The sequence below is a fragment of the Manis javanica genome, chromosome 16 (genome assembly GCF_040802235.1).
Source record: "Manis javanica isolate MJ-LG chromosome 16, MJ_LKY, whole genome shotgun sequence".
NCBI classification, from domain to species: Eukaryota; Metazoa; Chordata; class Mammalia; order Pholidota; family Manidae; genus Manis; species Manis javanica.
In genome coordinates, this window is record NC_133171.1 from 54,641,214 (window position 1) to 54,654,648 (window position 13,435).

The 13,435-nt window shown below is 37.2% G+C and overlaps 2 protein-coding genes across 2 annotated transcripts in view; one reads left to right on the top strand and one right to left on the bottom strand.

Moving 5' to 3' along the window:
- The window catches only part of LOC108387192 (LHFPL tetraspan subfamily member 5), a 145,200-nt gene that overhangs the window by 33,458 nt on the left and 98,307 nt on the right, over window positions 1-13,435 (top strand). The window lies entirely within an intron of this gene.
- SRPK1 (SRSF protein kinase 1) overlaps window positions 1-13,435 on the bottom strand; it is a 109,979-nt gene that overhangs the window by 10,064 nt on the left and 86,480 nt on the right. Inside the window, 5 exon segments of the mRNA XM_036998412.2 lie at window positions 3,525-3,632; window positions 10,179-10,279; window positions 10,656-11,075; window positions 11,453-11,666; window positions 12,084-12,109. Coding sequence (XP_036854307.2) covers window positions 3,525-3,632; window positions 10,179-10,279; window positions 10,656-11,075; window positions 11,453-11,666; window positions 12,084-12,109 — 869 coding nt within the window.

A 13,435-nucleotide genomic window follows, 5' to 3' on the forward strand; every position in this document is an offset into this window, starting at 1 on the left:
TTCCACTTATTTGTGTCTTCTTTAGTTTCTCTTATGAATGTCTTGTTTTCAGAGTACAGGTTTTTCACTTCCTTGGTTAGGTTTATTCCTAGGTATTTTACTCTTTTTGATGCAAACTGTGATTCTTATTCATCAAAATTTGTCAATGCCTTCTGAAACCAGTACTTCAATTTCTCAAAGTCTCAAAGTGGGAGTTCAGTAAAGATACTGTAATTAAAGTTGAAGAAAAACACAGACCATTTTCTAAACTTCAAAAATTTTCTAAATTTTTTTACCCAGATACTTCCAACTAGTGTTCCAATAGAACTTTATTTTTTGGAACATAAGGTAGTTGCTAGTAGTTACAATTTTACAAGTAAGCTAATAGCAAAAAGCCAAACCAAACCAAACCAAACCAAAAGGTTACATCAGAACTGAGAACTAGCAGGAGCTCTAGATTACAAAACACCTAGTTGAACACTCTTCCTTGGAGATGAGAAAACTGTGACCAAAAAAAAGGCACAGCCCATCCCAGAACCTGGGGCTCCTGATTCCCACTTCCGTGCTTATCTCACAGTTTCAAGCTGGCCAAAGAGCCTGTTCTATGACATAGTCACTTCACACTCACTGACAAGGGCAAAATCAGTTATAAAATTCAGCACACTAGCTTACATCTGAACAATGGAGTATTACTTAGAAATAAAAAGATCTTACTACGCTGATGGACAGTGACTGTAATGGGGTATGCAGGGGGGACTTCATTATAGGGGGAGTCTAGTAAACATAATGTTCAAGTAATTGTATATTAACGATACCAAAAGAAAAAAAAAGAAATGAGCTTTCAAGTCATAAAAAGACGGAAGAACTTGAATATCACAAAGTGAAAGAAGCCAATCTGAAAAGGCTACATGCTATATGATTCCAACTATATGACACTCTGGAGAAGGCAAAGCTAGGGAAATAAAAAGATCGGTGGTGACCAGAGGCTGGGGGAAGGGAGGGATGGATGAATAGGCAGAGCACAGAGCATTTTTAGGGCAATAAAACTATTCTGTATATTATAATGGTAGATACATGTCATTACACATTTGTCAAAATCCACAGAATGTCTGGAGAATTTCAAAACATCTATTTTTTATTAGTTCTTAATGTTGTTTACAGAACATTCCCTTTTTCTAATTGCCCATATAACTTTGTAGTCTCAATCATTAATGTGGTAGGCAATCTCACAACTTGTTTCTTTACCTCTCAGAAAGGGTCCCAATCTTTCCATCAATTAACTGTATTGAATGTGGGATGATCTATCTCTCCAGGTACTTCTGATATTCCAGGATTTATTTTTACTTTATAGTATGGCCAAATTTAAAGCAATATTTCCTTCAGCAAAACTAAAGAAATTTGGGGGAACAAATGGGGCTCAAGTTTTTCTGATATTGTTTCATGTTACATAAGTGCCTTCTCCTCCTTGGTCAAGAAAATTCCCAAATATGAGATGGTCCAAAGAGGAGGCAAGATTAATCCCCCTTTTATTTTTTTGACTCACTTCTTAAGCCTGACACTGTAAATACTGTTAAAGCAAGCAGGACCTACTGCTCTCAAACAATTAACCTACTAAGACCCACATCATAATAAATCAGATGCCATATATAAACGAGCCATATTTTGTAGTTTTTTGTATTTTGTAGATGGCATCTCTATCACTTATTTTCTGTAGCAAATCAATTAAAATCAAATTCCTCAAAATACAAAGCTTTAAAGTATGGCACAAAAGAACTCAGATTTTATTCCTGTGTTCTTTCATCTTGTGCATACAATACCAAACTACTTTTATTTCAGGCAGTCACCATAAAAGACCATTGATATGCTGTAACAAAATGATTTATATCAACAACACAGTTTTAACTATATTATGTTTGGAAGACAAAGTTTTTCAGGAATGTGGGTGTCAAGAAACCTATGACTTAACTGGCTGGGGGCTTCTAGTCTGTTCTTTCTTTCTCAAGAGTTTTTTTCCAGAGTTGACTGTGAATACTAAATGTTAACAGGAATAAGTTCAGTGTTTCTTGTTTAGTTCACTCATCTGATGGTCCAGAGGTATTAAGTACTGTTATATAATAAAGAATTTGTTTGGTCTTTGTCCCTGTTTCCTGGGAGGAAGCCTCTAAACTTTTGGAATTTCCAAGTGATAAGAGGGCCTTTTATTATTCAGGGTCAAGCCATACTTAAGTTTATACTAATGAGGTGACTCATGGTGGGCCCCTGGATTGTTTCAAGACAGGAGCTAGACATGTCACCTTCTTAGATAAAATCAACTGTGCAATTAGAAGGTTGGGGCTTTGAGATTATAAAATACCCAGTCTGTTGTTTTCCTAACCTCAAGGGAAGGGAAGGGGGCTGGAGACTGAGCTCAACCATATAACCAATGATTCAATCAATCATGCTTAAGTAATGAAATCTCAATTAAGAACTCTAGGCACCTGAAGCTTCTGTTAATTTCCCTGGTTAGTGAGTGATTCATACTGACGTGCTGGGTAAGTGATGTGTCCTAATGACACAGAAGCTTCACCTTTGGTACCTTCTCAGGCCTTGCCCTATGCATGTCTTCCTTTGGTTGGTCCTGATTTATATCCTTTGTAACATAACTGTAATATTAAGTTTAGCAACCTTCCTGAGTTCTGTGAATCATTATAGCAAGGTACTGAATCTGAAACAAAAGAACCCCTCCCAATTTGCAGCCAGCTGGTCAGGTATGCAGGTGGCCTGTGGACTCCAGAGCAGCAGGTATCTGAAGTGAGGGGAGTCTTAATGGGAAATTATGCCCTTGACCTGTGAAGTCTGTGATAATCCTGGGTAGGTGAGCATCAGAAATGCATTTTAAACACCCACTCAAAATATGCCAGGCCCTGAACCAGACACCTAGCTATACATAACAGACGATTCCTGCCAGCATGGCACTTATAACCTAGTGCAAGAGAAAAAAGTAAATAAATGCACAATAACTAACAAATTTAAGAGTTTGCTGAAATATTCCAGTTCAGGAAACAATGTCACACATTACAATATGAGGCTATTTGTGAGAAATCCCAACTAAAACTGACCACTTGAGTAGCTGTTTGCCAGGGACAAAGCAGCAATTTATGAATCTATGGATGACTGGGCTTCACATGTTTTGAGGTATAAAGATGTATGATAAATTGCTTAACTGTACAGAATGAAGCAGTTTCTAGGGGTTTTCCTAATCTGAAACCAGATCAGAGTGGAAAATAAAAACCAGATCAGAGCTGAAAAGGCAAGGGTATCTGTAACCTAATCAAAAGCAACACCACCTTAGAGTAGTGGTTTTTAATCCTCCCCTTTCCCCTAATCTGTAGTAAGAAACATTTGGGTTTATAATTAGCTTTTGAATTCAGATTTCTCCACACACAGGATTTAAAGTGCCAGTGATAAGTCACAGCTTTTTTCTGTTAATTTGCAGATCTACTGAAGGCAAGGCATGTACCTACCTTGTAAACCATATAAGTGAAGGTCAGAGGCAAAAAACTTACCATGCATGCCGTGCTCCAAATGTCAGCAGGGGTATTGTAGCCAGATCCTATCAGAACTTCCAATGAGCGATATTGCCTTGTTTGAATATCTTCAGTGAAATGTTTGTGCTGAGTAAGTTAAAGAAAGGAATAGTATTATGAAACTCTAAAAAGAAACAAGTCCTCACTGCTTAATGGAGGTTAAAATAAATTCTCTTAAGTTTTCCTCAAACCAAAGATGTCATTTAGCTTATTTCTTAAGTATTATTTGTGTTATTAACTCCAAACAGCACTTTGATTTACACAGTCTAAATTATTTTTGCAAACATATGAGTCTAAACTTAATATAGATACTCAGATTAGGGAATAGTAATTGCTTTTTAAGAAATGGAAAACTATTATTCCAAACAAAAATTGTTAATTTGTCTAAAGTTAACAAATTGCACTTCAACAAATAAATGACAACAATTCAGTTCAAGTTAAACTTTCCTTCCTATGTGCTCATTATTAGGAAATGAGAGGTGTTGGGTTTCAAGTTTCAAGAATCTTATAAGCACCAACAAGAAATAATTCTTGTCTTTACTCTCCTCTACCCTCCTCCAAAAAAATCAAATAGGAATCTTGGAAAAACAGAGACCATGTTAAGCACAATGGAGATGCAATCAGCAAACTAGAGTTTCTTCAACCTATAAACTGTATGGGGGAAAAAAGGAGAATCCTCTAGTAAAAGCAATTTAAGAGACATAGTATCCAATTTTGCATTCATGGATTTTATTTGGATCCGGCTTCAAACAAAACTGAAAGAATGTTTATGAGATAACAGGCAAAACTGACTGAATATTTGATGTTAGTAAATTGTCAACTTTTTTAGGTATAACGATGGTATGGTTACTTCAGGTATCAGAATCATTTTTTAGAAAACCTCATTTATGAATGAAATAAGATGCCTTGGATATACTTCAAAATAATCTGGAAAGGGTGGCAGGGTGGGGATATAGATGAAAACAGCAATGAGTTGATAATTGTTCCGTGACACTAGTATAACAGCATGGAAGTACATTATTCTGTTCTATGTTATAGGTTTGAAATAAAAAATACAGAAGAAAGAAGCTTACAGTGAGTCATATGCAGGGAAAAAAATTCAGATTATATTAAAACAAAGTGTTGAAGACAATTCTCTAATCTTCGAATACTGATATTCAAAAACAAGGAACAGCATTTATCAAGAGGGGAAATTAGGCAGAGAAAGATTCAAGTAGAAAACCAGTATTGATTAGAGCCCCAAAGGGTTCTGGACTAAGTCTGACCAAAAGAGCAAAAAGCACTTCAGGGAGAGGAAACTTTACAAATAAATGAAGGTATAGGAAGACATTTGGTAGAGTCAAATACAGCTAACTGCTAGGTTTTAAGAATTTAGATTTCATCTGGCAGACAAGAGAGCACCATGCACACTGGTGAACAGCAGAGAATGCTGAAAGAACACCGATCTGACATTAGAGAACATTCCAATAAACTTCCGGCTGGTGGCCAGACTGAGGCTTGCTAGTGAAAATCTTAACAATGGTTCTGGAAATAGAGGGAAGAGTAAATTTAAGGAATTCAAGAGTAAATTTAAGTAGATTCACAGAAAGAATAAGCAGAATTAAAAAACCCAAAGGCTAGACATGGGAGATGGCAGGAAGAGCCAGAAGGAACTTCATGGTCGAAACCTGTCAGGCTGGCTGGCTGTTGATGAAAACAGAGATGGAGAGACTTTGAGAGGGAAGTGGATTTACAGGAAAACAATGGGCTTAGATACTGAGTTTGAAGTGGAAATGTAGTAGTGTAGGTGGTTGTGATAGTGTAACTTATAAGAAATACATATACCTGATCAGCCATACAACCAAAATATATTTTTCATATATATATATATATATATATATATATTTGGTCTTCATCCATAGTTCCTGGCTCACAGCTTACAAAACGCTTGACATTTCCTAAGCAGTAAGAGCAATATGAGTATGTTGGGCCTCTTGTCCTCAGCTCCTGAAAAGAGCTTCAGAGCCATCAAGGTGAAATGGGTATTTTGTTATTCATAACAAGCCCCTTCCCACCACAGCTGGATCTACGCTGATTGGGTGACTTTTGGAAAGCACCTAAGGATGGGGGAAACTGCCAGGTGAGCCAACCATGCATGAATAGAGGGTTGGAACTTTCAGTCCCATGCAGATTTCTGGGAAAGGGAGTGGGGATAGAGACTGAATCAATCATAATAAACCAGTAATCTAGTGAGTAGAGATAGATGGGTCTTTCTGAGTTCTGTGAGCCATTCTAGCAAATTAACTGAACTCAGAGGGTACTGGGGGAACCTCTGATTTATCACCAGCTGGCCAGAAGTACAAGTTACAACCTGGACTTGCGATTGGCTTCCTCAGTTGGGGGGGGGTTGTTGGAACCTCCAATTTGTAGCCAGTTGGTCAGAAACACAGGTAACCTGGACTTGAGACTGGCATCTGAAGTGGTGGGAGGTCTTGAGAAACTGAGCCCTTTACCTGTGTCAGAACTGAGTTGAAGCACAGGACACCATGCGGCCACCACCAGAATTTGGTCTGAGAACCCTTTTCAGTGATAAATTTAGAAAAATGGACATACTGTTCAAGGGAGTTGTCTTTATTCATTGTGCCTCATTACTGCCTTACAAAGGCACTATGAATGATAAATGAAGTCAAGAATCAGCAAATGTAAAGACAGTGGATTGGATATACGTACACACATCCACTCCCCTGAAACTCCACCTTGGTGCACTGTTGATTTTCAAAGCATAAGCTAACAAAAAGAATGGCAAAGAAGTAAAAGCACTAAAATTCAGAAGCTAGAAAGCAGAGAGATTAGTGGATCCAAGAAAGCTGATTAATAAGCCACTGGTGGAAGCTGAGGAGCAATGTGATACATACATGCATCTCCCACAGTACTCCTCCCCTCAATGTTCAGGATTGGTGCTATCAGTTATCTCTGGAGGCAGGGATGAGGGTAGGATTCGGCATAGGAATAATGCTTTAAAGGAATATTTAAAGAAACAGCTCCAGAACCCTGGGCATGATGCAGCCTAGTAATAGCCTTTGCCTGGTCAGATTACTTAAGAGGTTTTCTCTGGAGTGGGTAAAATACAGTCTCTGGAGGAGACCATTCTGAAAACAGGGAAATTAAGTTGACTGCATGTAACTGTATTTTGAACTCTACTCTTTTCTTGTTAAACTCAGAAAACTAGTAGCCAGGCATTTCATCTCTGGAAGGAGATTTGAGGAAGACTATAAGTCTACTGTGGAAAACATGACCAATGAAAGAGGAAAGATCCCATGAGCCTGACATCTAAGGATGAAAGTGAACAACCTAGACAGACCATTTTACAAGACCCAGCAAGCACAGAGCTTCTAAACAGCTTTCCAGTACTCCATTCATATGGTCAGACAGCCTTGCTTAGTGATCTTAAACAGAAAGACGGCAACAGACATCATATAGGAAGAAAATGTCAAAAATGGAAAAGTAATCAATATCCTTTAAGATAATCACAGAGCTGAACAACTCAGAAAGTAAAAATATAATAGGCCATATGAGAAAAAACTAAGACAACAGAAGTTGAGAACTCTCTCAGAAAATGAAGCAAAAATAAAATGACAAGAAATAGCAGAGGTCTAACATTTGCATAATGAGATTTCAGATCTAGAGAGTAGAGACCAAGGAGGAGAAGAGAATAAAAACAAACCAACAAAGAGTCAAAACCAAAGAACTGGAGTTTTTATATTGAAAGTAAAGCCCACTGAGTCCTTAGCACCACAGATGAAAATAGACCTACTGAGGCACATTGCTGTGAAAGGATGGCCCCACAGACTTCCAAAGGGAACAGTTTCACACAAAGGACCAACAATCAGAAGGCTTTGGTCTCTGGCAGCAACAAGGTGGGAAACTAGAAGATAAAGGAGCAACGGCAAACACTCTGAGGGAAAATTATTTTCAACCTAGAACTTTACATGCAGCCAACTGAGTGTGAAAGCAGAATTAAGACATTATCAGACATGCAAGGCTATCCTACCTCTCTGCCTCCAATCATCTCACACACCCTTTCTCAGGAAGCTACTGCAAGTTGTAAATACTCAAAAAAGATGGAGTAAACCAACAGAGCTCTTTAGGGAGTGGCCAAGATATCTGTATGTATTAAAGTCTATATATTTATAACAGTGGGTCAAAGAGTCAGTTTGAATGAAGTGACAAGTAATACAAAGACAACTAAGCAAATGAAACATTGTTGGGCAGACAGAGAAAAGGAATAACACAATACATAGTTAGTTCAGTTGAGGAAAGCATTAGAGTTCTAATAATGTAAACATGCAATGATGTACCTAGCCAAAGATCTTATTAAATTGGGAAGATGGGGGATGGGTACAGTGGTGGTAGATAAGCCTTGTTTTCAAGGAAGAAGAAATCATATATAAAATTGAAAAAAAGAATTGGGAGTAATACAGCCAAGTTATTTATTAGTGATATGAAGGTCAATACTATTATGTGGGGAGTGAAAACTGGCAAAGGGAGGGGATAGATTCTTGTACCAAAAGCTATATAAATGACTCTACACTTCACACATGTAACAGATAAACAAGAGTAGAGTATTTTAGAAAAATCAAGCCACTTGAAAAATCACAAGATTCCATTACTGAATGCCAGATGCTGCTAAGCTGAAGAGACCAACAAGATGTGAGACTGCACCAGGATCCTGCAGGGCAAGACAGCCATGTCTATTTCACCACGTGGCCTAGTGCCCAGGTCAGAGCATGTTTACTGAATGAGTGAATGGATGAAAAGAATCTAGTCATTTTAGCATAGAGACATGTTAAAAAAAGAAAAAAGGCATGCATGTAATAGCTGAGGACAAGACAGATTAATTCTTTTGTAGTAAAAGTGACTGAAACACTGTACCAGAATAAAGAAAGCTGCAAATGGGCAAGGAAAGCAAGGAGAAAGGTGTTCAAACACAAAGGCCCTGAAGCTGGAAATGTGGTGTGAGCATCTGATGCACAGCCAATGTTTCTCTACAGTTCATTTATTTAAATATTTATTGAACACCTCCTATGTACCAGGCCCTGTTCAAAGCACTGTAGTTATGCAGTGAACAAAAAAAATCAATTGTGATGGGACATATGTTCTAGGGAGAGGGATAGTGAGCAAACATATAGTACCAGATTGTGATAAGGGCTGTATTTAGAGAAAAAAATACATGAATAAATATAATGAAGGTGTATGGCATGGACAGTGGTGGTTTGCTAATTGTGTTAGGTATTCAAGGAAAATCTCCCTGCTAAAATGACATCTGAATAGGAATGTGAAGAAAATGAGGGAATGAGTTGCACAAGTTATCTTGGGATGAGATTTCAGGCAGAACAAAGTGTTTTTCCTTGGTGATGTCTGGGATATGGTAAGAAAGACATGGGCATTCATTTTGAGGGAAGCCATTACAGGGTTTTGAGAATATCTGACCCGCCTTACATTGAAAAGGATCACTCTGATAGCCGTGTGGACAACAGTCGGTAGGGGACAAGGGCAGCAGAAGGGAGAGAGTGAGGAGGCTACTGCAGCCATCCAGGTGAAAACATGGTGGCCTGGACCCAGTGCTATTATAGCAGAGTAATTCTAATTACTTGAAAAGCTTTTCCACTCTCCTATCAGTCAGTGCTAAACTCCAACTTCATTTTTTCTAAAAGGTAATTATAAAATCTAGAATCAATACTGGAAGTGAGATACCTCTAGGATATGTACCATTAGGGACAGAATGTCATTATGAAATAGGGAATATATATATAAGTATAAAAATAAACATAAAACCTACTAAAATCTATTTTCAATAGCTCACAGTTTTTGCCTCAACAATCTTCAACATTCCTGTTTACACAGCATATATATGGCACTGAATTGTGTCATTTATGTGCATATCATTCTATTGTAGATTTTTAAAAGGTGTCCATAAAAATAATGCAAAAAAAATTTCTTAACCAGTGAACAATAGTATTAATAGGACACTATACATCAAAAATCCCTTTTAAAAATAAGCAGCCAACTTTGGACTTAGCGATTTCATGTTTAGGACACATTCTAAGAACAGCTACACAGATTCATGAGCAAAAATGCTCATCATAAAGAGCCACTAAAAATGTCTAACATATACTGGGCCATACCAGGGAATACTAAATGACTGATGGAATCTGATGTAAATTTTTGGTTGACAAAGAGTTCAAAATATATTAAGTGAATTAAAGGTTACAATTAATAAGTTAGCTGCTAATTTTGAAAATAGTAGGGAAAGTATGAACATAGGAAATAAGAGTATGAACGTGAATGAGGACACAGATACAATAAGACTGGCCAGGAGTTGACATGACTGAATTCAGGTGATAGGCACCTGGAGGGGGTGTAAGTGTTGGGGTGGGATGTGTTTTATTGTATTATTCTCTCTACTTTAGTAAATATATTTGAATTTTTCCATAATAAATGCTTACAAGAAAAAGTGAAAAAATACCCACTAAATTATTAACTGGCAATCTGGGTACAGAACTGCTGATGTTTTCATCTTTAGCACGACTGAGTCCAAATTTTCATTCAGTGCCAGTCATGTCAAAGCACAGCACTGAAGTAAGTTTAACTTACCACCCAGCAGGCATTTCCAAGATCAGCAATCTTCACTTGGAGCTTTTCTGCATTTTTTGGCTCAAGGGGATTAACAAGAAAATTTCCAGCAGTGAATTTTCCTATAGACAACAAGCATCAACAATATGACTGTTCAATGAACACAGAAATACCCAAAGGTCAATAAATTGAGGTAATATACTCAGGCCCCCAACTGGCAACCTACAATAAATTTTCAAACATAAAGAGTACAGTAACACCTCGAGTTTCCAGAATTTAAACCTCTGCCTTCACAGGAACAACTGAAAAGCTGTGAACCTACTACATGACCAATAAAATTTGAATTTACCTATAAATTCACACAGTGAAGGTAACATGAACACCTGCTCTAAAGCTGTATTTATATAAAGTACCACAAAAACAGTGGTACTTTTAGTCTAGAAATTCATGAGTGTTATTCGGGTAAGGGATGTTGGGGAGATACGCCTGCACCGGTACCTTTGTTGTCCAGTGGTCCATTGTTTTCTGGTTCTTGCTCATTCTCACAGGGTATCTCTGCCCGAATGCTTTCTTGAAGTTGGCTGATGTCCTGTTCACTCAATGACTGGTCTACATTTGATGAAGACTGGCACATCATGGTATCTGACACCTCAGAGGCTACAGGTGTACAAGAGTCTGTTTCTTGAGATGTGCTGCTATCTCCACTTTGGGAGTTTAGGAAACTAGGTTCCTGCTTCAAAGTTTGGACATCACAGTCATTAGCATTATGGAGATCCTCTTTAAGCCTCAATGTTTCTTTCTTACTGTTCTCAGTATAATTAATGATTTCAATTACTCCATTGCAATTAATTTCTGCTGCACCACCCTCTACACCACGTTCCGTAAGTGTTTGATCCTGGTCACTGGTACTTGACTCTTCTAAGAAGCAAATAGACAAAAAGGTTGTATGCATATGTGTATGTGTCAAAGAAATGAAAAATTCCTCCACAAGATTAAAACATTTCTATAACTTATACAAGGTGATTAAAAACATGACTGAACATCTAAAACCTATTTGTGGAAGGACAAAGATCTTATCCTTACCCAGTTGCTAAATGAAGTCTATCTTGCATTTCCTGAGAAAAGTTAGAAATTACTTTATTACCTGCCTAACATTTATGACAAGTTTTGTATTCTTACTGTATAAGGGCACCCCCAGAGATGTGCTGTATTCATGAAACCACTATATTATATAACAATAATAAATTAATGTTAAAGTTTGCTATAAAGTAATTTTTGTGATGCTCTATTTATACCAAGTTTTTCTTGGGTCATTTTATTAGATGGGTTCTCTTTCAAGGGTCTTTCAACAGGACTCTCTGATTCTTCTTGCTTGTTGGGTCTTTTTTGCCCAGGGCCCGACTCTTTCTCCATTTCCTCAATTTCCTGCATTCGCTTCTCTAGTAATTCTGCCTGGCGCTTCTGCTTCTTCTTCAATTTCTTCTTCTTATTCTTTGACATTTTGTCAGCCTGGGCGGAGATTACAAACAGATAAAGCCTTCAGGTGGCTAATCCATTACCCCCAGATGGAGATAACTATTAACTTTAATTACTTCCTAATTAAATTTCACTCCTTCCCTAACATAGCACTTAAGTTTTTAATTTACTTAAAAAATACAGATACTCTTATGAAACCAAATAAAAACAAAACTAACAACAGATCTCGGTCCTCTGAACAATCTGTGGAGCTCAAGTTTATAGAAGTCTCTCTGGAACAAACTTGCTGAAGATAAATGGGAATTTATTGGAGAAAACTACAGAAGCGCAGGAATATTTCTTTCCTTTGGTTTTCAAACTTAAAACAAACTGTAGTGCTTAACAGAAGAACCCCTGCCCATTACCCTTACTCACAGATCATAATTAAACATAGAAACACCTTATACTTACTGGTTTCGGCTGGGGTGCAGTACTGACTGAAAAGAAAAGAAAACCAAATAAGAATCCTTGCATTGAGCAGGTAATATAAAGTAAGTCTCATATAACACCCTACAGAATGAAGTCTTTGTTTTACAGTTTATATTGTAGAGAAAACTACTGTTTTTTTTTTTGAGCTTTTCCATTAAAAAAAATTTTTTTTTGGTATCATTAATCTACAATTACATGAGGAACATTATGTTTACTAGACTCCCCCCTTCACCAAGTCCCCCCCCACATGCCCCATTAGTCACTGTCCATCAGCATGAAAACTGTTTTTAAGCAACTTTGGTAGAAGGAACATTTTTTTTAAAAGAAAAAATACACATAAAAATTGACAAAGTTAAAATAAGTTTAATTAAATCAAATTCTCCAGATAGAATCAGTATATGCAAAGAGCCAACCCCATTTCTGGTTTCCACAATTAATGCTACTAAAATCCCCCTCCCGTGTACTGCTTAAAATAGAAAGTGATAGGCAACAACCCTCTCACCTCCACCCAGGACTCTTAAATCTCTAAATTTCCCCCTTAGGCACCTGTCAGTTTTAAAAGAAGAATGGCATCACAGCTATAGTTCAAAAGTGTTAACATACCCACATTGTTGTGTAATCTTTCTGGAACTTTTTCATTTTGCAAAAATGAAACATATCAGACAATTCCCCATTCCCCCTTGTTCAGTCTTCCTTTTTAAAGGAAGCCTATGATAACTGATATTTCTACTTGAGGATCAAGAAAGTTCCTCAAATATAATTAAACTACTAAAATTAAAACCTGTACCTCAAAAGGAGGAAAAAAAATCATAATCACAGTTGCCCCTGTTAATTTAACACATTAATACTGTAAGCACACTACCAACTGCTTTAAAATGAAATTTAGTTAAGTAACTCCTGCATGAGAGAAATGAAGTCAAGTGACTCTCCTAAGGTCATCCAACCAGTGATGAAGGTAGGATTTAAACAGGGTCTGTCCGTATTCCAGTGCTTAGACCTAAGCTCTGAAAAACAATGTTACCTTGCTCCTGCATGGCTCACTGAACCATAGGTAAGCATGTATGATCATGGCAACAGGTAAATGCATAAAAAATGGCCATCAAATCACAATAGAAAGCATTTTAAAATAATAACACACATCAGCTTTTATAATATACAACATATCTGTACCTAAAAGACAGTCTCTAGTCTTCTCCTTCCCATTTGGGGTCTAAACTGAGAATAAAAAGAGTCGTGTAAAGGGACTATTTCTTTCACCTAAGTACTTACTGTATCTTATGGTTAAATGAATGGTGCTTTATTTAACTGCCTAGTAATAGGAACTTCTCTTAACT